The sequence below is a fragment of the Hemicordylus capensis genome, chromosome 2 (genome assembly GCF_027244095.1).
Source record: "Hemicordylus capensis ecotype Gifberg chromosome 2, rHemCap1.1.pri, whole genome shotgun sequence".
Classification (NCBI taxonomy): Eukaryota; Metazoa; Chordata; class Lepidosauria; order Squamata; family Cordylidae; genus Hemicordylus; species Hemicordylus capensis.
This window is the reverse complement of record NC_069658.1, coordinates 416,591,092-416,615,986: the sequence shown is the minus strand read 5'-3', so window position 1 is coordinate 416,615,986 and position 24,895 is coordinate 416,591,092. Positions and strand designations below refer to the sequence as shown.

General features: G+C 48.5%; 4 protein-coding genes across 12 annotated transcripts in view; 2 read left to right on the top strand and 2 right to left on the bottom strand.

The window, feature by feature from the left end:
• The window catches only part of ATAD5 (ATPase family AAA domain containing 5), a 59,552-nt gene extending 58,483 nt beyond the window's left edge, over positions 1-1,069 (top strand). For all 8 annotated transcript variants that reach the window (XM_053298782.1, XM_053298788.1, XM_053298786.1 and 5 more), the window contains one exon: positions 174-1,069. In XM_053298782.1, coding sequence (XP_053154757.1) covers positions 174-246 — 73 coding nt within the window. In that variant the 3' untranslated portion in view covers positions 247-1,069. The remainder of the gene's footprint in view (positions 1-173) is intronic.
• Positions 1,070-4,823: 3,754 nt separating this feature from the next.
• Positions 4,824-9,000, bottom strand: LOC128346006 (uncharacterized). The gene is made up of 2 exons (XM_053298789.1): positions 6,293-9,000; positions 4,824-5,973 (listed from the first exon to the last, which is right to left on the bottom strand). The coding sequence occupies exons 1-2, from the start codon at positions 7,599-7,601 to the stop codon at positions 4,850-4,852; spliced, it is 2,433 nt and encodes an 810-aa protein (XP_053154764.1). The 5' UTR covers positions 7,602-9,000; the 3' UTR covers positions 4,824-4,849.
• Positions 9,001-9,151: 151 nt separating this feature from the next.
• TEFM (transcription elongation factor, mitochondrial) lies at positions 9,152-15,032 on the bottom strand. 2 transcript variants are annotated; one of them, XM_053298792.1, is made up of 4 exons: positions 14,796-15,032; positions 12,652-13,124; positions 11,239-11,388; positions 9,152-9,810 (listed from the first exon to the last, which is right to left on the bottom strand). In XM_053298792.1, exons 1-4 carry the CDS (start codon positions 14,830-14,832, stop codon positions 9,355-9,357), a joined length of 1,116 nt encoding a protein of 371 aa, XP_053154767.1. In that variant the 5' UTR covers positions 14,833-15,032; the 3' UTR covers positions 9,152-9,354. The 2 variants fall into 2 exon arrangements, with proteins under 2 accessions (XP_053154767.1, XP_053154769.1); XM_053298794.1 differs by having other exon boundaries at positions 9,152-9,792; positions 14,796-15,026.
• Positions 15,033-22,687: 7,655 nt separating this feature from the next.
• RNF135 (ring finger protein 135) overlaps positions 22,688-24,895 on the top strand; it is a 32,843-nt gene continuing 30,635 nt past the window's right edge. The window contains exon 1 of the mRNA XM_053293467.1: positions 22,688-22,765. Within this exon, the coding sequence (XP_053149442.1) occupies positions 22,688-22,765 (78 nt within the window). The remainder of the gene's footprint in view (positions 22,766-24,895) is intronic.

Genomic DNA, 24,895 nt, shown 5'->3' with positions numbered 1-24,895 from the left:
TAAGCTCCCATAAACTGCAATAAGTGTTTCAAAGTGATATAAACTTGGGGGGGGGGGAGAATGCATTAAATATCCTGGCTGGGAAATGGTCAAGTGGATGTCATAGTTTAGTCACATTACATGCTGAATTCCTGCCAAATTTCTTTTAAAAGTTCTAAATTTTTATTTTTCAGATTTCTCCATTACCTTGAAGGAATTTATTTTTCAAGACAATTTCTGAACAGTCTGGCAGCTGACTTCCCTTAAAATGGTGGATGACAATAGTGCCTATGTATATATAATTTTTAATGTATATTTAAAATGCTGATTTTATATTTTGAATCTTATTTAAAAACTGTATATTTCTACTGCAAAGGTGCTTTCCACATTCCAAATGTGGACTTCGTTAGTGCTGAAATCTACAGCACCTGTGTTCAAATAAGCATGATATGAAGCACACCAGGCCCATCACTACAATTACCAGATTGACCATGGGTTGGTTCAGATGATACGGCCAACAGCACACGTGAAGAGCAAGGAGGCATGCTGTGACCATGCCTGTTGGGAGGTTCTCCATGAACATCCCAGCACCCTCACAGTGCATCCCTTAATTGCAGGTAGGTGCTGTCCATGCAAATGGTGCCCAAACATGTACTCCAAGTACTGCAGCTGGCCATATTATTTGAATTGGTGCCTTATCTTCTCACGATGTGGTTCCTGTTGTCAAGGTGTGTTTTAGTTGCCAGCAACAGGTCTGCATGCTTAATAGTGAATTGTGTTGATAAGCCACTTTTCTGATGTCCATATACATGTGCTACTTCTTATGGAAAAGATAAGTCAAATGATATGTCTTATCTGTAACTTCTTACAATTCTACTGCAAAAACCATTTTTTGGATGGGTGCATAAGAGGAATATTCACCATTTTGTAAATTTCATTTTAATAAAGCTTCCTTGGTAATATTTACCTGTAATCCTGTACATCTAATGTTTATATTGTATGTTATATTTTACGACAATTCAGTTGAGTTTCTTCTGGCTAAACTTGTTTTTGTATCTGAAATGAAATAATAAATGTAGATGGGACTTTGGTACACAACTTGTTTCTTGCAGGGTAACTTTGAGTTGTAAAGAGACAATGTTTTCATTGGGGTAAAAACCTTAATGGTGGTCCAATATCCTTCACAACATGGGTTTTGCACCTGCACAGTAGTCTCTGTGGAAGGATTTCAGGCACTCTAAGCCATGCGCATATGTGTACATTCACACATTTTAGATCCCGCTCAGGTTGAATCAGGAAGGCTCCACTTGGAATGCACATGTGCACACACTGCCTTCATACTGCCACCCAGAACAAAACGTGAGCCAGCGTGGTGTAGTGGTTAGAGTGTTGGACTAGGACCGGGAGACCCGAGTTCAAATCCCCATTCAGCCATGAAACTAGCTGGGTGACTCTGGGCCAGTCACTTCTCTCTCAGCCTAACCTACTTCACAGGGTTGTTGTGAGGAGAAACTCAAGTATGTAGTACACCGCTCTGGGCTCATTGGAGGAAGAGCGGGATATAAATGTAAAAATAAATAAATAAAATAAATAAATAAAACTCATTTTGCACACAGATAGAAAACTAGAGAACACACTGATTTCAAGCTTCTCCTAGTATTCTGAAGCTCCGCCCTGTGGTGCAGGCTGTACTGTCTTGTAAACTCAGATCCTCTAGCAAGCTCTCCTAATAAAGAGCTGGGTAATCGCCCATGTTGTGAAGGATACAAGATCACCATTAAGTTAAACAGGATGCTCACCTGTAACTTTTGATCTTTTGGTGATCCAGTATCATTCGCAATACCCACCCAGCCTCCCCGATTTTTTTGGTTTATACGCATAAGAACAGCCCTGCTGGATCAGGTCCAAGGCCCATCTAGTCCAGCATCCTGTTTCACACAGTGGCCCACCAGATGCCACTGGAAGCCTACAGGCAGGAGTTGAGGGCATGCCCTCTCTCCTGCTGTTATTCCCTTGCAACTGGTATTCAGTTATACCCTGGTATACACACTGCACTTACCTTGATTATTTTGTGAAGTCCATTCTGCACGGTGGCCATTCAGGAACTGCTGGGAAGCGCACTGCCACCGAAGATACCAAGCATGCTCCACGCACAAAGGACAGCGCTTCAGAGTGCTATGAGGAACTTGAAAACCTTCCGTACGGATTATTGCATAGGCGCAAAGCCCACATTGTGTATTATACCAAATCGCCAAAACATCAAAAGTTACAGTTGAGCAACCTGCTTATGGCATCACCAATCTAAATATGAAAATGTTTGTTTTCCTGGGTCCTACCAATAACAATGAAGTTTCCTTATTGCCCTCATTTAAAACAAAATGGAGGAAAGTAACATTGGTAGACTTACCGTGAAGGGTTCTTTTTCTGGTATGGGGAGGGCATCCACAACATGATGGGTATTATGTTACGTTCTGCATGCTTTGAGACAGGACCAATAGAATTCAAGCATGTCGCCCATCTACTTAGCAACTCCCTCTCCAGCCCCAGTTCTGTTCTGTTGAGTGAAGCTGGACCGTTGCCAAGAAAAAATTTGCTCTAGATATTAATGCACAGCTCTGAATAATTAAAGTTATACTTGTCAGAAAAAGAGTAGAATCAGTGGAATACACAAAGTAGGAAAAAAGGCATAGGGAAAGTAAAACTATATTCCCTGGGAGTCGCCCCTCCACCCATGAATCGTCACAGACATCCGCGGGAGGGTCAGATGCCCTCCTCATACCAGAAAAAGAACCCTTCACAGTAAGTCTACCAGTGTTTCTTTTTCCAAGGTATGGGGAGGGCATCCACAACGTGACGGGATGTACCCAAGCTATTCAGAAGGGAGGGTAGCAGATGTTTACACCACCTTTTGCAATACTGTCCTTCCGACTGCGGCCTGTGCATCATAGAAGGATGGTATCTTGTAATGTTTAACAAAGGGCGAAGCTGATGACCAAGTTGCCACCTTACATATTTCTTCTAAAGGAGGCCTGGCTGAGAAAACTGCTGAAGCCGAAGCACTCCTGGTGGAATGGGCCGTGATACCCTTAGGTGCCGGCATGTCCAGAGCTTCATATGCCAATACAATTGTCGCTCTAATCCAGCGGCCCAATGTAACACTTGATGCCTTAGAGCCTAAAGAAGAAGGTTGAAAAGAAACAAAAAGAGAATCTGACTTCCTGAAGTCCTGTGTTCGTTTCAGATAGATTCTCAGAGCCCTCCTAACATCCAAGGAGTGCCAAGTCCGCTCTTTCGGATGTTTGGGTGATGGACAAAAGGATGGAAGAACAATGACCTGACTCCTATGGAACACTGAAATAATTTTTGGAACAAATGTGGGGTCTAATTTTAAGACTACCACATTGTTTTGAAAAATACAGAGTTCATCCCTTACTGACTGCTGCCCACTCCGAAGTTCGTCTCCGAAGCTGCCCACTCCGAAGTTCGTCTAGCAGACGTGATCGCTACTAAAAATAACACTTTGAAAGATAACAATTTTATCGAAACTCAGCGTAGGGGCTCAAAAAGCCCCTTGGTAAGTGTGTTCAAAACTTTATTAAGATCCCAAGTGGGAAACCTGTGAACTGATGGAGGGGCCAAGTTGGTCACTCCTCTAAGGAAACGCTGAATGTGAGGGTGAAGATTAGCAGACCCTTGAACCGCTAAGTCCAACACTGACCCCAAACTGTTTGTCGGCGCAACGTAGAGGGGCGTAACCCCTTCTCCACACCTGCCTGAAGAAAAGCTAGGACCTCGGAAATACTAGCTGAAAGAGGAGTTACACTGTTTTGCCTCCCCCAGGTACAAAAGGCCTTCCAAGTTACCTGATAAATTCTTTTGGTAGATTCCTGTCTAGCCGCCAAGATTGTGTTTTGGACTGGACGGGAATAGCCCCTGGCCTCTAGCGCTTTCCGCTCAACCTCCACGCATGAAGATGAAGCCACGCTGGGTCCGGATGGCACATGGGACCCTGAACAAGGAGATTGTCCCTCAGAGGGAGAGGCCACAGCGGTCGAACTGACAGAGCTATCAGGTCCGAAAACCATGGTCTGCGAGGCCAAAAAGGAGCCACAAGAATTACCTCTGCTGCCTCGTACACCAACCTGCGAAGCACCAGCCCCAGAATAATCGTCGGGGAAAATGCAAACAGGAGACCTGATGGCCAGGGGGACACCAGGGCGTCTACCTGTTCCGCATTGTGACACATATGTCTTGAGAAAAACCGGGGAACCTGATTGTTCCGTTGAGATGCAAAAAGATCCACCAGGGGAAGGCCCCATTTTCTCACAATTAGTTGGAAGACGTCGGGATGTAACCATTCCACTGGGTCCAGCCACTGGCGACTCAACCAGTCGGCTTGGACATTGGCTGTTCCGGACAGATGCTCTGCCGATATGGACTTTAGATGTGATTCTGTCCACTGGAACAGAAGGTTTGATTCCTTCATCAGAGCCCGAGATCTCGTGCCTCCCTGATGGTTCACATGAGCCTTTGCAGTGACATTGTCCGTCCTGACAAGTACATGCTCCCCTGCCACAAGTCTTTGAAAACAAATGAGAAACAAGCGGACCGCCTTGAGCTCTAGCCAGTTGATACTGAATCGTAGGTCTCTCTGATTCCATCTCCCTTGGGCGTGTTGAGACAGGCAATGCGCTCCCCACCCTGATAGGCTGGCATCTGTGGTTACAACGATCTTTCGAGGTATCTCCAAAGGACGTCCTGCTCCCATTGCCGGGGACAGCCACCAACGTAGAGATGACTTGACCTTTGGGGGCAGTCTGACCAGCCTGTGGTTCCTTTCCACGATGTCCTGTTGGTAAGGGAGCAAAAACTACTGTAGTGGTCTGGGGTGCCACCTGGCCCAGGGTGTGCACTCCAAGCAGGCTATCATCAGGACTAAAATTTGAGCCAGGGACATCACCGTCCCCTTCCTTCTGGATAGCCATGGTCTGATGGCCTTTGCGATTTTCATCTGCCGCTCTGGCGGCAGGGAGACAGTAGCCCTCTGTGTGTCGAATAACACCTCGAGATGTTGCAGGAGTTGAGATGGCTGTAGGTGGCTCTTGGCCCGATTGATGATGAACCCATGGCTTTCCATGATGTGCACTGTGCGACTCAGGTCCCTGGTCGCTTGCCTGTAATTGAGAGATTGAAGGAGCACGTCATCTAAATATGGATAGGCATGAATGCCCTCCTGACGAATGTGGGCAATCACCGCTACCATGAGTTTGGTGAAAACTCGAGGAGCCGATGTCAAGCCGAAAGGCAGGGCTCTGTACTGGTAACATTTTTGGTTGTAAGAGAAGTGTAGGTACCGACGAGAAGCTGGGTGAATCGGAACATGAAGATAAGCCTCTGATAAGTCGGTGGAGGCTAACCAATTTCCCGGATGGATAGCAGCCTTGATGGTTCTTAGAGATTCCATCCGAAAGCTGCGTTTTTTCACGAACCGATTCAGCCGCTTCAGGTTCAGTACTGCCCGCCAGGAGCCGTCCCTCTTTGGGATCAAAAAGAGCAAGGAAAATACTCCGGTACCCATCTCTGTCGGTTGAATCGACTCTATAGCCTTGATTTCTAGTAAATGTTGGATGGCTTGGTCCATAAGGAGCTGCTTTGTTTGGACTTTGGATACTGGTGTTTCAAAAAAGAAATCTGGAGGGTGAGAAATCAGATCTATCTTGTGCCCCTGTGACAATGTTTGCAATACCCACAGGTCTGAGGAACTTTCCCTCCATACCGAGGCAAACTCCTGTAGTCTGCCCCTCACAGGAATAGAGTCACTGCTTACGGTTCCATCCATCCGGAGGGCCTGTGAAGGATCCTGGTCTATTCTTGGAGCTGCCTCTGTTTTTGTTTCCCCAGGATTGACGCCAAGGTTGTCTGAAGGAAGATCCGAGTTGGTCTCTGTCCCGGAAACCATCTCCATAGCCAACATTTGGGAATCGATTAAACGCTCTGAAGGAACGAAAGGAACCCTGGTTAAAGCTGTTCCCTCGAAAAGGTCGTCTCATGTTCCCTCGACCCCCTGGCATGGCTTTTTTTTTCTTATCACAGGTATCTACCAGAATTTGTTCTAGTGATTCCCCAAAAAGCTTTCCTCCCCTGACTGGGGTGGCTGCCAAAGCCGACTTAGACTTAGAGTCTATCCTCCAATGTTTAAGCCATAGTTCCCTGCGTACTGCCACCCCGGCTGCCATGGACCTTGACGCGTGCTGTATACAGTCAACGCTAGAATCTGCCATTAGAGCACATGCCCTCACAATCTTGTTCAAACCTTGGCACAGCTTGACATTTTCTGGTGGAACCAACTTGGCCAGTTGCTTGTTCCACAATACGGACGCTCCGGCGAAGACTGAATTGGTTGTTGCTGCTCTAATCACAGTAGCGGAGGCCTCGTGTGCCTTTCTCAGAAGGTGGCCAGCCTTTTTCTCCTCTCGTGCCTTCAGGAATTCATCACCTTCCTTGTTCAGCAGGGCACCGCTTACCAATTGTGCAACGGGCGCATCCACAACGGGCACAGCTAGGAGGAACATATCAGGTGGGAGTGAATAAAGTTTTTTAGGAAAAGATATGGCAGGCTTGTGCGCTACAGGCACACCCCATTCAGCTAACATAACCTCCTTAAATAAAGATGGAAAGGGAACTGTGGCTGCTGAGACAAGGGTAGATGGGAATACCTCCTGATTTAACGCAGACACCTGAGGATTATCCACAGTAGTCGTCACATCCTTTATGGCTCTCTTTACTTTGGTTAACAGGAGTTCAAATTCTGCAGCTGGGAACAACCTGACCGTATTGGGTTTCTCAGGTAAATTTTGCTCATCTGAGAGTTCGCCGCCCTCTTTTTCTTCATCTGAGGAGGTAGAGTCAGAATGGTGGGGTCTATGCCCAGTGCTGGCAGGTAGAGGACCTGGCGCAGCCACCGGGGGCATGGACAGGGATTGTGTATCCGCCAATGGATTGTTACTAGGAACAGCCACAGGTACTGTTGTGTCACCTTGTATAAGTACCCTTGGGCGCGCTAGTTTCTGCGCTGCATCACCTGAAGAGTAAGGTTCCATAGTCTCCTTCCTATGCTTATATCTTTTGCATGGCCTTTGGAACACAGCCCTCTCTCCCATAGGGATAGCCCTCCTAGCTGGGCTAGAATCAGGAGATGATGAGAAAGGACGCCTGCAACTGTGTGTGGGAGGTCTTGGTAATACAGGAATGACCGAGTTAACAGTCATGTCAGCATTAGTGGGGGCAGACTGTACCCCAGATGATGTATAGGGCACCAAATTCACCCCAGCTGATGCAGGTGGTTCAAACAGGCTGAGACATTGTTTCTTAACAAAGTCCCCCAACCAGCGTAATTCAGTAGGAGAGATATGTTCATTATTAGGTCCTATAATAACATCCCCACTGTGAACATTACCCCCATTAGGAGCACACGTAAGAGATTCCAGGTTACCACCAACTCTTACTGTTTCTTGCGTCATAGCCTGCTGCCTCACTGACAACACAGCGGCTTGATCTGTCACTAGGGTCTTTTCTGAAGCTGCAGGCGGGATTGCAATAGGGCTTAAAATGGCGGCCGCCATTTTGGCGGGAACGACCGTTGTTTCTAGAGCCAGTTGCTGTGCTCTGACTGCCTGCACTGCAGACGTTCACTGAGAGGAGCAGCCTTGGAAGCACATTTCCTCTTTTTTCTTTTTGTCCCCTCCGCGTTTAAGTGCTTTGTCTTCTTAGTAGCTTTGAAAACAGCAGGGACTGTAGAAGCTGCTTGCAAAATAGCCTAAAGGGACAAGGAAGCCGATGGCAGCACTTGGTCAGCCGAAGCTGCTCTATTCAGTGTGCCCGGTAGTAACGCGGAGCCACTTCCCGCCTGCGTGGAAATATGCGGCGATTCTGAGGTCCCTCCAAAAGGGAGCCTCTAAGCATGTTGCCAGTGTGTGCCAATTCCATTGCCGAAAAGGGCGGCGGGGGGGAACCGGCGAAAGAACTTAGAGCTCCGTGATCGGAAAGAGTTAGGCAATGGGGGGGGGGAGGAGTGAAATCAGAGACAGATAGGAGAAAAGTGGTTAGCAGCGGGGTGCAAGACAAACCGGAACGATTGGCGACTCCCTTCCCCCCCTTGCACACAGTAGAAAGCAGAATCCGACACGTATTGAGCTGAGAGGGCGAAAAACAGCACTGTCTACCAAGCAAGACAGGACAGAACTGGGGCTGGAGAGGGAGTTGCTAAGTAGATGGGTGATGTGCTTGAATTCTATTGGTCCTGTCTCGAAGCATGCAGAACGTAACATAACACCCGTCACATTGTGGATGCCCTCCCCATACCTTGGAAAAAGTAAAAGTGTTAACCACCCAGAGCAATTAGATGGGACACGGGGAGACAATAAAATAAACTAACAGTTGCTGGTTGTCTCAGCTGGGGGAAAATGGCCAGTATTTGGAAGCAATAAGAGTGTGAGAAACCTTTTTGAAGCCAAATACAACACCTTCCACCAGTAACCTTGTAGGGTAACACCATATTGTAGGCTTTACAATGATTTATCATGCTGCTTGTTGGCTTCTTTTTATTGTATATCTCAAATAAACAGCAATTTACTCGTGGGCTATATTTTAATCTCTTAGCTTTTTATTTTGAGGGAGTCAGCCTTCATAATTGTCACTTCAAAGGCACGAGGTATAAGCTTAGAAGGATATGGGATTTTCTCACTTGTTTTCAGATCTTACAATTTAAGGGTCTATCATGAACAAAGATGGGATTTAATGGTACCAGAAGATCTAGCTCAATAACATGGTAGACAACATGGGGCAATAGGCAGGACCAAGACTAAGTTAGTCATAACTTGAGGCAATGTATGCGCCCTCACTTCTAATTAAAAAGGAACATAGGTATACTCCTGTCACCACTAAAGATGTTTCCCTGTAAGAACATCTTGCAAGCTGCCCAGCATCCCACTTCTTGATGTATTCATTTAGAATTTAGTTGCTTTTTTCAGAAGAACTTCAGCTGAGTACAAATCCCATTGGTGTAGCATTTAGGGAAGAGAATAGGTGGAAAAACCTTCTCCCATTGCTTTCAGCTTTCACAGATGTACAATACCATTATGCTGTGATAACACGCTTATTCTGCACTTAAACATGTATGCCAGAACTGTTTATTTTACAAACTCGTCTTCGTTGCTTTCAACAATAATATGGCTATTGTTGTGTTCTCTGAGCAGAAGACACACAGAGATACTGTTAATTATACAATGTATAGGTTAAAATCAGAAGTTACTGCATTTTCAAAAAATCACACAGGGCAGTAACCTCAAGATGGTGTCCAATAATACTGGTTAAGTACTAAGTTGTATTGTTCAGTATTAGTAGCTCAAAAAAGGCTACTGCTTGTAGCAATGAATCGCACAGTTCCTCATCTCGCCACTGTTTGTTTAATGACAATAAGCTTCTGTAACTGCCCACTTTGTCTCGTGGAAAACTCACAGAGGGCTCAGTTTGTGTGACTGCCTCTAAGAGAAGCTGTTTCACAAGCTCTATTCCACTTGTTCGTGTATCCCCTACCATCAGCCCAAAATGTTTTCCTACAGCACTTCGAGCCATACTGAGCACTACGTGCTGGCTGTCGTGTGAAAACGTTTTATGTAACAATGCATAGAGCATCGCTTCCACTGTACGGAGATGTAACACCACAGGAAACAAACTTGCATTCAGTGTAGAAAGTCCACTTTTTTCCAAAACATAAAAATCTGCTTTAGGAATCTTGGATACCACAGATGAGATCTGAAATGGGGGAAAAGGCTACGTAAATAGTAGCAATCCAGAAAAAAAAAAAGTTACATCAAAAGTCCTAATACAAGTACACAGTGTTGTTTGTTTATGGAAAACTGCTAAATACTTGTGCTAAGCAGAAATTTATAAGCTACAGTAATTAAATATTGGGATAAAGTGATTTTTAGAAACCCTTTGGCTGTATATCGCCAACTCTTCCATTAAGCAGTGCCAAGTGGCCTGCCTCAGGTGGCAGATGTGAGGGTACCATTAAAAGGACAGAAGATGCAAATATTTAGATTATACTTTGCTGCCATTGATGGAAAGGGATTTAGATTTTCTACACCAGACACTGACATCCTTTAGGCCATCTCTGCTTTGTTCCCCATCCTACACGTACCTGTACTGAAGCTCTGCCCAATCAAAGGATCAGGCAGAGTGGTCCCAGCAGTGCCATAAAGGGATGAATTCCCCTTCATTCTGGCACTGGGATAGCAAGAGCACTAGCACTACAGCTACTGTTTCTCTTCCTGTATACAACACCTCTTCATTGGCAAAGAACAATATAAGCTGGCACTAGCCTATTCACTGGCACAAGAACTTAAGAACAGTGGCATAACTCTATAGTAGGGAATAGTTCTGTTCCTTTTGCCTACTAATAAGTGCAACTTGCAGCAGCTGAAACCAATTCATAGGACTGAGCTATCATAAGAAACTGATCTTTCAGTATGCAAAACCAAACAATGAGGGGGGATGGGGCGGCAGGTGGGCAGGCTGGTGGAACACACCTTCCCTCCCAGACGAGCGCTGGTATGTCAGTGCTGCATGTTGATGTGCAGAACTCCAGAGGCTGGGACGACACATCCCGATCTGGTTATCCCACAATGCACTGTGCAACATGCACAATGCATTGGGGGATTCCCCCAGGAGATGGGCACTCTAGGTCACCTGTCTCTGTGTCTACTGGGGCTGAACATAACCCCAGCAAACACACAATCCTGGAACCTGGGTTAAGGGCTCACTAGAGCCCTGAATCCTGGTTAGGAGCCAAGTTTAAAAGTGGGTCTAGGTGGTGCTGCCCAACCGAGATAGGGCCCGATCCTGGCGGTCCTCACACGCAACCTAGCCTGGGTTAGGGTAAGCCTGAGAATAGCCTCAGTCTCTGACCTGAAAAACTCAAACTGGCTCAACAGTTTGGTTCTATGTAGCTTTTGTGTGTGTTACTTTCCATTTTTCTTTTCAACCTTCAGCTCTTGGACCATTTCAAAGTAAAGATTATGAGCATTTGATATATTAAATGAATGTGCTAGAATCTTAGATGCAGCTCAGAGACACTTCTGATGACATGTAGCCAACATAGAACCATACTATTTCTCGAATGAACGCACTCCTTTTTTAAAAAAAAGCAGCAGCTGCTGCCGCCGCCACCACCTCCCACCAAGATTTAATGCTGCTTACCTCTTCAAGATACATTGTTGGCATATAGGCTCCTTTCATAAACACAGTGCATTCTTGTTGTTGCCAGTCCTGAACACCTAATTGTCTATTAACATGAGCCCATGCAATTTTCCGGGTACCAAAAACAATGGATACGATGCTATTGACAGTCTAAAAGGGAGTATGAGAAAGGTTATCAGTAATTATACTAACAATCTCATTTTTTTAGTACAATTTTTTTTTAAAGAAAGACTTCCCTCTTTCCCTCCTACCACTTGCCACAGGTCATAAAATGTATCTAGAATTAGAGGTACAAAACTCAAGTAGAAAGATAGACTACGGAAGAATTTGGATTACTAGTATGCTTGAAAGAACTAAGGGCCAGTTCACACATAATTGCAATATGTAGATTATACATGCAGCAGAGTACAGGATGGAGCTTAGGGCTCATGCATTATTATTATTATTATTATTTTACATTTATATCCCGCTCTTCCTCCAAGGAGTCCAGAGCGGTGTACTACATACATACATCACAACAACCCTGTGAAGTAGGATAGGCTGAGAGAGAAGTGACTGGCCCAGGGTCACCCAGCTAGTTTCATGGCTAAATGGGGATTTGAACTCGGGTCTCCCCGGTCCTAGTCCAGCACTCTAACCACTACACCACACTGGCTCTCATGGTCCTTCACGGTGGAAATAATTCCTTTCAACATGAACTAGGGCAAACACATTACATGAGAAGCCCCCATCACACACACTTTGTGTAGATTGTGTGAGTGAGTCCTACTAATAAAGGCGTGCACATTCCTGAGCTCCTGGCTCTACTACACAAAGCAACCTAGCAGCCTGGACCCTGTGTGAGCTGGCCTCAAGACAGTTCTTATAAGAGGTACATCAGTCTGGATTCAAACAACTGCACAACTAGTTTCACACACCCAAGGAGGTTTTTGCATTTATTTCTCAAACAGAAGCTCCCCACCATGTCACATAGCATGCCTCTTTTGAAATTGAAGAGAACTTCCAAAAGCTATGACATGGTGTGAGGGAAGGGGAGGGACTTTTAGTCAAAGGGGTGTGAATGTCAAAAATTTGTTGTAAAGGCCCAGAGCCTTTGGATGGGGTGATCAATAAATGTAATAAATCAATAATAATAAATAAAAATCCCACTAGGCACATCTTTGAGTACACCTAAAGTAGTTCTTTGAATTCCAGCCATTAATGTACAGTCTTGCTTGACAGATTGGCCTAACAGGTAAGACAAGCTGTTAAGAGCCATGCAACCAAGTCCCATTCATATTTACTCGGAAGTAAGTCCTACTGACCTGCATGGGACTTATTTCCAGGTATGCATAGGATAGCAGTCTTGATGTTACTATGTGCAGAAAAGGATTTTTATTTTTTATTTTTTGAAAGACCAACAGGGAAAAATACCTCTAACTTCTCTCTTTCTATTTCAGGTTTGATAAATTTCATTGCAGACGTAGCACTGTGTGTTTTCTTCTCTTTTCTTTCTTGTTTTGCAAGGGGATTGAGAATAAAGTTGCACACTTTAACAGCTGTTTTATACTGAAACTGAGGCACTTGTAGCAAACTCTGCAAATCCTGAAACGGTCCATGTTCATTCCTGTATTCTATTACATTAATAGATTTTCTTCCTCGCATTAGTTTCACAGAAGAAAGTTCTTCCTCAGATGCTGAATTGAGCAGCTGCAAGACAGTAGATCTCTGCTCAGAGGAATACAAGTCGTCTATTGCATGTGTGGCTTCTTTAAAATTCTCAGTCACTGATGAAGAATCAACAGAGTCCTTTTGCCCGACAGATGTTGACTTCTTATGACACCATAGAAGGTACAAAGGCTGAAGCCGAGATGAACTTAATGGTACCTGGAGAAAATATTTCCTGCCTGAAAATAAAGCATCAGTCACATGAAAGCCATTCAATAAGCATCTGTAACAGATTTAGTTGAAGCATTCACAGGATCTAAAACACCAGTTCACATAGCACATTTTCATAGATCTAGCGAAAGGGCAGCAAGGTCAGGAACTTCTTTATGTTCATCTCACAATCCTCCAAAGTATCTTTCAACCTTTAAATTTTCTGGAATTGTAACAACAGGCAGGGATGGGTAGTTTTCTTCTTCTATTACAGAAAGAAACTATACTTGCTGAACTTCTCAGCCCTTTGGGGACAGGGATCCATCTTATTTATTTATTTAATTACTTATTATTTCTCTGTGTAAACTGCCCTGAGCCATTTTTTGGAAGAGCGGTATAGACATCGAATAAATAAATAAAATAATACTCAACTACAGGCAGCAATACTCAGCAGGATGTATTTCTGAGTAAACATGTATGGGCTCTAGTCTAACCCCAAGTCATTTTCTTCATTACGTTTGCAATCTGAAGCAGCTCTTAAATATCTCGATATATGGAGGGAGGGTGGAAATCACCTTTCAAAGCTTCACATGACCCTGACTGCTATACATCCATCCTCCAGCTCAATAAGTTTCAGAATTTCTACCTTCAGGGTGCCTTTCTGCGCCACCTGCTGCAGAGCTCCAGCATGTCCACCTCCATGCACACTGCAGAGGATTCTGGGGCATGTTAAGAGCACACACACTGTTCACACAAAGCACTGGCCATAGCTGTTTGACCTCACTATCACCCTGTGAAAACTGAAGTGCAATCCAGAACACACCCCAACAACAATCCTCTGCAATTATAAAGTGTAAAGGAAGATCAGCAGTGGTGGTGAGCAATATAGTTTTTCAGGGAAGATTGTCCACCACTGCCCATCAGTCAGCCACTGAAGAACTCCAGCACAGCCACAGGGGTTCCCCAGAACACAGCCTGAAAACATTTTGCTTGCAGGGATCCCATGACTGTCTGGCTGTCCATACTCAGCAAATTGCTAGTGGCTGGACTCAACTGTCTGTGCGAGATGGAGAACCTCAGCCCCATTACCTAACCTGATGCGAGTCAAATGAAGACGTGCAGCCTGACATGCAGTCCCAGTCAGCAGCATGGCACAGTGTGCTTCCTATTCGGCTCGCAATGCAAAAGGGAATGCGGATCCCCATTTGCTATCTGAAACCACCATAACACTGCCCTAGTGACACACAACACTTTGCTGCAGGCAGCTCTCTCTGGATCAGGGCCCTTATAGATCTCCAAGCTGACAAACACTACAGCAGCTGGAATCCAAGCCGCTTTCTAGAAGGGCAGCAGCAGGACTAAAGACAACACTTTAGTATTGCCCTTGCCCACAGTTCCAAGGTTAGGGCAAGCGTCTGGTTTAAAGCCACGCTCACACTCAAGCGGGCGGGGCATTTATGGACGCCACAAGCTGTACAAATGCCCGCCCGCCCCCTTAGAGGAAGACGTCAGTTTCATTCTCCCTCGCCCCCTTCGGTGTTTTACCACAAAGACACTCCACACTGACTGGCACTGCAGCCAATGCAAGCGGGGTGCGGGGGGGGGAGAGAGGACCCCCTTCTCTCATCCTCCTCCCCAAGCAGAGTGAATTCCACTCGATAGGACGCCTTCCCCTCACACCACAGTGCCGCCCCCACTACCTCTCTGGAGCAGATCGGGGAGCCTCTTGAAACTCATCTTCCAGTCGGTGCTGCCACACTTTCCCCCGCTCCGCCCCTAGTCGGTCCTGACGACACGACGTTCTCCCAAAGAGGATCCCGACATTCAGAGCGAATCAGAATCGTTCCGGCACAAACAGGAAGCCACGTGCATGCTCCGCCCAGTAGCCTTTCTGTGATTGAGTCCCCTTGGAGAGTTGCGCAGTTTAAAAAAAACAACACTCAGCTTATAGCCCCCTCCCTTCGTTTTGTTAATTTTGACTAGGGGCGGGGGATCTTTATCCTGGATGGCCTACTAAAGCATCACGCGTCCGCCCGCACGCACTTGAACGGAGCACAAAGTCAGCGTTCCATTGAGCACTGACCTTGAGTGGGGGCGTGTGAGTTTGAGGGGCAGACGGAGGTCTAAATCCAGTTGAGCGGGGTTTGCTTTTGCCGCAGCTTCAGGTGTGTTTAGTATGGAGCCGGCATTGTTTTTTACAGGGAGTCTCAGCCTTGGCCAGGAAGTGATCAAATGCGGGTGGGGGTATTCCGTTATAGCATTGGAAGCGCTATTGAGCTACCCTGAATATTGTACGAGACAGTGGCCATAGTGTGTTAGATGTTCCGAGGCATATAATAACAGTGGCACTTAGGTTATTGTAATAGGGTTGTTGTTTCTCAGCCTCCACCCCATCGCTATATGGAAATAATATATGGACCAGAATTTTAAACTACTACAGCCCTATTCACATATGATGTTAAACACTCATTTACAGTTATTCATGTTATGCTGAAATACAGCAGTACCCCTTTCCTATCAGTACCTGGCCGGGACCTGTACCCAGGTTCACATATAAAATGAATGCAGGTACATTCATACAAAAACGTGTACAAGTGTATATGATGTCCAGATAGGGATTTTCTCTCAGCTTCAGCTCCAACCTGCAATATTAACAATATTCTCAAAAGCAGTTACGACAATATTGACATATTTATATACTGCCTTTCACTGAGGGTGGGCCTCAGTGTCAAAGCAATTGACACTGAGGCCCACCCCACCCCAGACCCATCATGTGGGAATAATCATCATGGACTACCAGGGAACTGGCCTCTACTCAGCTACACCTCAATTGTTTTAGAACAAAAACAAAAACATTTTTACATAAAAAAACATTCTTAACATAAGAGTTTAAAAAGGCATGAACAATAGCCTTTGCTTTGTATAGGAGAAAGAAACCACTGTTCTCATTGGTCTTCATACCAGAAAGGGACTTTGAACCTGTGTACAGCGTCCCAAGAGCACCCCCAGAAGTCTTAGCCCAGCGCTGAAGCACTCAAAAAGCCTCACACGTCTGTGCTGTCCATGCTGATAGCATTTTTCTGAAGAGGCAAATGTTGGAGTTTGTTTCCATTATCAGAAGGCGCCCCATCAAACTTACGTAATGTGTCTCTTCAGACAAAGGCTATAAATGTAGATAGCACCACATTTCACATGGCGTGAAGCTTTTTGAGCACATTAGTGCTACTGGGGCACAACTTCAGAACATCACAACAGCCCTGCTGGATCAGACCCAAGGCCTATCTAGTCCAGCATCCTGTTTCCCACAGTGGCCCACCAGATGCCTCTGGGGAACCCACAGTCAAGAGATATGTGCATGCCCTCTCTCCTGCTGTTGCTCCCCTGAAACTGATATTGGGAGTCATCATGCCTCAGGCTGGAGGTGGCCCACAGCCACCAGACTAGAAGCCATTGATAGATCTGTCCTCCTCCATGAATTTATCTAAGCCTTTTTTAAAGTCATCCAAGCTGGTGGCCATCACCACATCCCGTGGCAAAGAATTCCATAGATTAATTACACGCTGTATTAAAAAGTACTTCCTCCTGTCAGGCCTAAATTTCCTGACCTTCAGTTTAATGGGGTGACCCCTGATTCTACTGCTGTGAGAGAGGGAGAACAATTTCTCTGTCCAGCCTCTCCACTCCAGGCATAATTTTATGCACCTCTATCATGTCTCCTCTTAGCCATCTCTTTTCCAAGGTAAAGAGCCCCAGACACTGTAGCCTAGCCTCATAAGGGAAGGTGCTCCAGGCCCCTGATCATCTTGGTTGCCCTCTTCTGCACCTTTTCCAGTTCTACAATATTCTTCTTAAGATACAGTGATCAAAGCTGTATGCAGTACTCCGGATGTGGCCACACCATAGATTTGTATAAGGGCATTATAATATTAGCATTTTTATTTTAAATCCCCTTCCTAATGATTCCTAGCATAGAATTAGTCTTTTTCTCAGCTGCCACACACTGAGTCAACATTTTCAATGAGCTGTCCACCACGACCCCAAGATTTCTCTTCTGGCCAGTCATTGACAGCTCAGATCCCATCAGTGTATGTGAAGCTGGGGTTTGTGCCCCAATATACATAACTTTACACTAGCTTACATTGAACCGTATTTGCCATTTTCTCGACCACTCCCCCAGTTTGGAGAGATCTTTTTTCAGCTACTCACAATCTGTTTTGGATTTCACTACCCTAAATAGTTTAGTGTCATCTGCAAATCTGGCCACTTTGCTGCTTACCCCAATTTCTAGATCATTTATGAACAAATAAAAGAGCACTGGTCCCAGTACAGATCCCTGGGGGACACTCCCTCCCTCCATTGTGAAAAAATGTCCATTTATTCCTACCCTCTGTTTCCTGTCCTTCAACCAGTTACCAATCCACACTTGAACCTGTCCCTTTATCCCATTATTGCTAAGTTTACTCAAGAGACTTTGATGGGTAAATTTGTCAAAAGCTTTATGGAAGTCCAAGTATACTATGTCAACCAGATCCCCTTTATCCACATGCCTGTTGACACTCTCAGAGAACTCCAAAAGGTTAGTGAGGCAAGACTTGCCCTTGTAGAAGCCATGCTGGTTCTCCTTCAGCAAGGCCTTTTCTTCTATATGTTTAACAATTTTGTCCTTAAGTATGCTTTCCATCAATTTACCCAGCACCAAAATTACACTGACCAGCCTGTCATTTCCCAGACCCCTTGGGTCCTCGTATCCCCCCTCCCCACACCACTCCTGCTGCTCCCTTCCTCCTGCCATCCCCCCTCCCATCCAGTTCCCCTCCCACACTCACACACACACCCCATGTGTCTGCTGCTGCTGCCTGCCTGGGCTTGGTTTTTTTTTGAAGAATGTTGGTTGTTTAAAAAATATTTACTTCTGTGTGCTCTGATTTGTTTGACTGATTTCCCCCCCCCCATGCCACTCCTGCTTTCCCCTTCCTCCAGCCACCCCGCCTCACTGCTAGACTACCCCCACTCACACACCCCTCTCTCTGTGCCCTCTTGGGCCTGCTACCCCCTTCCTCCCAGCACCCCCCTCCCTGCTACACCCCCCCACTCTCACACCCCTCTCTCTGTGCCCCCTTGGGCCTGCTGCCCCCTTCCTCCCAGCACCCCCTCCCTGCTACACCCCCCCACTCACACACCCCTCTCTCTGTGCCCTCTTGGGCCTGCTGCCCCCTTCCTCCCAGCACCCCCCTCCCTGCTACACCCCCCCACTCACACACCCCTCTCTCTGTGCCCTCTTGGGCCTGCTGCCCCCTTCCTCCCAGCACCCCCCTCCCTGCTACACCCCCCCACTCACACACCCCTCTCTCTGTGCCCTCTTGGGCCTGCTGCCCCCTTCCTCCCAGCACCCCCCTCCCTGCTACACCCCCCCACTCTCACACCCCTCTCTCTGTGCCCTCTTGGGCCTGCTGCCCCCTTCCTCCCAGCACCCCCCTCCCTGCTACACCCCCCCACTCACACACCCCTCTCTCTGTGCCCTCTTGGGCCTGCTGCCCCCTTCCTCCCAGCACCCCCCTCCCTGCTACACCCCCCCACTCACACACCCCTCTCTCTGTGCCCTCTTGGGCCTGCTGCCCCCTTCCTCCCAGCACCCCCCTCCCTGCTACACCCCCCCACTCACACACCCCTCTCTCTGTGCCCTCTTGGGCCTGCTGCCCCCTTCCTCCCAGCACCCCCCTCCCTGCTACACACACCCACTCTCACACCCCTCTCTCTGTGCCCCCTTGGGCCTGCTGCCCCCTTCCTCCCAGCACCCCCCTCCCTGCTACACCCCCCCACTCACACACCCCTCTCTCTGTGCCCTCTTGGGCCTGCTGCCCCCTTCCTCCCAGCACCCCCCTCCCTGTTACACAGCCCCACTCACACACCCCTCTCTCTGTGCCCCCTTGGGCCTGCTGCTGCTGCTGTCCCCTGGAATACCCCCCTCCCTGCTACATAACCCCCACTCACCCCTGTTTGTGCTGCTCTCTCTCTCTCTCTCTTACTCCTGCTGTCTCCTCCTTCACTCTCTCCGACTCTGTCTGCTCCAGTCTCTCTCTCCCTGTCTCCTTTCCTTCTTTCATCCGTTCCCTTCCCACAGCTGCAGCCACAGCACCTCACCTGCCACTGGTTTTTTTGTTTTTTTAAAAGAGTATTTCATTTTATTTGTCGCTGCTTGGGGGTGGGTGAGTCACAAACAGTGGCTCCTCATTCTGCCCCTCTCAACCGTCCTTGACCACCCCGGCTGCCTGTGCCGCCCTGTCTGTGTACCAGCCCAGGGGGGCCTGGTTTGCGCGTCTGACCAGCAGTGTGCGGCAGGAGAAGGACCGGAAGAAGAATGGTGAGTTTATGCATGCACGTATGTGCACCTTTTGTTGTCCCCTTCCCTAGTTGGTGGTTTTAAATAGGGACACCTGTATTTTGCAATGCATTTGGGTGTCGGAAGGGATATCTTGAGATGTACTGTTGTGTTGTTGAATAAATTGTTGCTTCTTTTGCAGGTTGTTTCTTGTTTTCGCAGGTCCCCCCACCCAGGCTATTGTTATTATATGATTGCTATTGTATGTATTGCTTGCTTGGGGTGGAGTGGGTGGGTTTTGTTAAAGGGTTCTTTTAAAATAGGCTAGGCACCTTAGTTATGAAATTGTTGCTCCCCCCCCCCAAATCTTAATCCACACTTTTCACTAAAGAAGGGTTTTGTTTGATTTTCAGGTTCCCCAAGCTTTGGCTCCGTCCTTCCCTGGTAGGTGCTGTGTCCTAATACCACCACCACCCCATTCTATTTTCCCCATAATAAAAAGCTTGCCCCCTCCCAGGAACTACTCTACCTAACTGCCTGTGCCACCCACCCAGGGTTCCCTCCCTTTACTTAAATTTTAACAGCCCCTCCCCCCGATTGGCTTTTCCCAACTCAACCAAAAGTTTCCCTCCCTCACCTCAATTGGCCTTCTTTCCCCCCTGCTGAAAGTCTTCCCTTCCCCCCAATCGGCTTTTTTCAAAAAAATTCGCTTCCCAATTAATTGGCCTTTTTTGCCTCTTCCCCCCGTCCAAACTATTTTTTTTGCCCCTTTCCGGCCTTTCTTGTACAGTCTCCCACCTTTACTATGTCTGAGCAACACGAGCGCCGTGTTCAGGCCAGGACTCACCTAAGGTTGCAGGCAGAGGTGGGAGAGGCCGGGGGCGGAATGTGCCTATGGCTGTGAAAAGGACGTGGGGACGAGCCTGACGATACCCCTGTCCTCCCCACTGCAGAATTCTTTGCCCCAGCTGAGGGGTTTGTCCGCAGACTAGATTTCCCCCAGCCTGCTGCCGGCCGAGGCAGAGGCACTATGGCTGTGGCGGGTCCCTCGGCTCCAGGTGCTACTGGGGCACCGCCAGTGGTGGTGGAGGAGACTGCTGGTGCGGGGGAGCAGGCAGAGGGCAGGGAGGATGTTATGGCTGGCAGCGATGCAGCCAGGTTCTCCCTCCCTTTCGGGGCCCTTCCCCCTATCATTTTGCCGCTCAGTGAGGCCCCCCATCATGCAGTCTGGGCAGTCGTGGCGCTGTCCAGTAGTGGTGGGTCCCTCCACTCTGGCTCCGATGAAGAAGGGTCTACTGAGGTAGTGGAGAGGCCTGCCTCTCCTCTGCCAGTGGAGCCGGGCCCTTCCTCTTCCATGCAGGGTGGAAGGGGGTTGGGTGGCAGCAGTGGGCAGGCAGCAGCCCCCCCCCAGACTGCAGCCACCCAGCAGCAAGAGGCCTAAGACAGCGCCCAGGGCGCGGGAGGCCAAGGGCAGCGGTGTCTGGTGGCATTTTGAGATCCCTGAAAATGCCCCGAACCATGTCCGCTGTGTCCACTGCCGGGAGCAGGTCAGTCGGGGCAAGGATCCCAAGCACCTGGGTACGACGCCCATGTGGAGACACATGGAACGTCATCACCCAGCTCTCCTTCGCTCCACTAACAGTGCTAGTGCACCTGGTGCTCCTGCCACTAGGGTGGACAAGGGCAGTGTGCCTGCACCAGCCAAAAAGCAGGCTACACTGCCAGTCCAGCGGTGGACACAGGTGTCGGGCAGCAAGCGGACTGTTCGTGTGGATCATCATCACCTCACCCGCCTCACAGGGGAGATGATTTCTACCGATGACCAGCCATTTCAGGTGGTCGAGAACTCCAGCTTCCGCAGGATACTCCAGTACCTTGCACCCGACTACATCATCCCCTCAAGGACCACGTTCAGCCAGAATGTGGTCCCCTCCCTGTACCGCCGGTGCAGGGAGCTTGTGTCAGATGGGCTGCATGCAGCTCTGGCTGGCACCAGCGTGCATTTCACAACTGACCTCTGGACCAATGTCAGTGGGATGCACGCTGCTTTCCTGGCCCTCACTGCCCACTCGTGGGGCCCGGAGAGTGAGGGGACCTCCATGGGCGCTTCTTCCGGGTCCAGCGTGTCTCCCGCTGCACTATGGCACAGGTGGGCCGTTCTGCATGTGGAGATGATGGACACGAGGCACACTATGGAGGAGGTGGCAGCCGTACTCGACCGCCAGATAGAGGAGTGGATTGGCAGGTGTCCACATCTCTCCAGGGGATTCATTGTCACTGACAATGGATCCAACGTTACCGCTGCTATCGAGACAGTCATGGGCTGTGTGAACATACGGTGTATGGCACACATGCTCCATCTGGCTGTCAGGGACGCCCTTGGCCTTAAAGAGCTGAAGAGCTGAAGTCCCAGGCCCAGGCCTGCCTCCTTCAAGGTGCTGTTGCTGCCACGGCCATGCTTGTCAAGAAGGCTTGCAAGCTGACCAGCCACTTCCACCTCAGCGAGAAGTCCAGGCACCTGCTTCTCAGGAAGCAAGATGACCTCGGGCTTCCTCGCCATCTCATCCCTACGGATGTAGAGACGCGGTGGAACTCCACCTTCCTCCTGTTCCAGTGCCTGCTGGAGCAGGAGAGAGCCTTTGGGGACCACACACTCCTGACCGACCTGTATCCACCAGCAGCAGTGTAGTAGTTGGCAGCCAGGCAGTGTTAGCTTCCCCTTCCTCTTCCCAGTCCAGCAGCGTGGCATCCCAGGCAGCAGCGCCAACGCAGGAGCCACTTGCTCCCGGCGCGAAATCTGCCCAGTGGTTTCAGCAGGTGTGCCTTGGCGCCTTGCCTGGTGTGCGGAAGGCTCGACCTGCCAGGCCATCCAGTGCTGAGCAATGCATTGCCCAGTACTTGGAGGAGCCTGTGGAGGAAGACAGTTCGATGGACCGCGCACAGTTCTGGGCGACTCGCCACCAAGTCTGGCCAGACCTGGCAGTGGTTGCTGTGTGCCTCCTTTCCTGCCCCCCAACCAGTGTCCAGAGCGAGCAGGTGTTCTCACGTGCCGGGGATGTGGTGACACCCTCTTGCTCCCGGTTGGATGCTGGTCTGGTGGAGCAGTTGGTCTTCCTTAAGGTCAACCTCCCCCTTCTGGGCTACCCCAAGCTAGAGCTTGAGTTGGGTGTGATTACTGTGGTTGCCCCATGGTTGGTCACCTGCCTGGCTCATCCTCTGCGCTCATCCCTCCCCTCCCCACTTCCACCTCTAGCTGAGCTGACGTGACAGATGATGAGTCGTGCCAGCCAAGTGCCCACACTAGTACTAGTGCTGCGACTGGCCAAACATTTCTACAGCACCCACGCCCACGTAAAAAGAAACCCGATGCTGACTACAAGCCCTTATCTCCACCTGTCAGCATTTGGGGACCTTGCGTAGGCATGGCACACACACACCAAAAAGTAGCACAGCCCCAGAATAATACTAGACTATCAGCGGCAGTGGCGGGTACACATTCTGTAAATATGTAATTTTTTTTTAATGTTATGCTAATCTACCATCCAAAAATATCTATATTATTAATCCCCGTAGACGTGCCTCTGTGGGGATGCGTCCCGGCAACCCAGCGGATTGGCTGGGCGGTGGAGCTCACGCGCGGCAGGATTCATGAGACTGTTGAGCTGCTGCCCAGGGAAATGGCGGACGGGTGGGCGGACGGTGGTGGGACCAGCCGTGGCAGGCACTGCATGCCGCCAGTGTAAGGAAGCGGCAGCAGGAGCAAACGGGCCAGCAAGCCGGTCAGAAACCACAAGCAGGGAGAGGGGGAGAGAAGCGAGAGGGTGGGCGGTGGTTAGAGACACCTGGGGGAAGAGTTAGGGAGAAGGGGCTGAAGGGGGGGGGTAGCCAGGGAGAACTAGGGGCGCAGATGCTATGCGCCCGGTCAACTAGTTTAAAATAATACTTGTAAACAAATGAATTAATTGATGACTCAAAAAAGGATTGATTTTCAGAAATATGTTCTCAAAGAAATCATGTTTGAGGTTGGTTTTCATCAAAAATGTGTTTAATATCTTTTTAATGCTTGCTGAATGAATTCTCATGTTGTTGATTATGGTTACTGTTGATGTTGACTGATGGGGAAAAAACAAATCATAATAATAGAGCTTTACTTGTCAATACAACATATTGATTGATTTGATTGTCTGGGTTCTTTGCGGGGAGGGGAGGAAATTGGGTCTGTGTGTCTGTGCTTGTGCTTGTCTGGAAAGAAAGGTGTGTGTGTGTGTGTGTGTGTGTGTGTGTGTGTGTGTAGGCTGTTTGTTGTGTCTGTGTGGATGGATGTTCGTACTGTCTCTGTGTGTGGATGCTTGCTGTAGTATGCTGTCTGTCTGTCTGTGTGTGTCTGCATGTTTCCCCCCCCCTCCCCTCATCCCTCCCTCCATCCTCTTCATCACCCTCCCATCCTCTCTTCCACACCCACCTGCCCCTGGTCTGGCAAGCTGAGAAGAACTGGTCTCCCACCGAAGCACACACATCACGTGTGTGCATATATGTGGCATATGACCTGCTCTGAGCCGGACCTCCTCCCCCTTCAATCCCCTCTGGAACATCCCCCTCACCTCACCTCACCTCACCTCCCCCTCCCTTCCCCATTCCTAGCTAGCAGCGCACAAACGCACACACAGCACCTGGCCAAACAAACACAAACACACATGCACTCACACTGGTGCCACCACCTGCCTTGGGCCTCTGTGTCCTAGAGCAAAGATGTGGTGGACCAGAGCCATTTCTTTCTCCAAGCAAGGCAAAAGGCATGCACTGGCAGAGATGAAGACACTGGACAAAAGAACTACTACTACTAGTAGAGAACTACTGAACCAGCAGGTGAGTGCTGCCAATGCTCACTGCTCTGCTCTATCATCACACTCAGCTCTCATCTCAGCTGCACTATGAAGACACACTGGTGGTTCTTAATTTTAACTTTCTATCTGTGTTAGAATTGCCTCCTGCCTGTAAGTAATTATGTGCCCTTCCCTTGCAGTTGCATCATCACACGGATGGGTTGGCTACTACTGCCGTGCGCCATCTAGTTAGGTCTTGTTGGCTTGTGTGGGCAGCAGCAGCTGGCTGTGTGCTATGCTCATGCTGTGGTGTGTGATGTTGGTGTAGCACTAGGAGCAGTATTACTTGCTAGTAGTCTGTGCTTGGTTTGGTTTGGAATGGTCCCTGGCCTGCCTGGACCCCTTCTTGGCCTTTTCAGATGTAGCGTGCGCAACTGTGCATCCATGATGAAGGAGGGGAGCACTGCAACAGAGCAGAGCAGGTCAGCTTCTGTCTGTGGTGGCCTCAGTGGGCAGGCACTGGGGCGGTGGCTTTTTTGGACATCATCCATCCTGCAGCAGAGCAAGTCTGCTGCTTCTTGTCTCTGTGTGCTGTGCTGCTGGCAGGCAGCAGTGGCCTTTTTTACATCATTGTCATTGTCAAAACTAGTTGGTGGTC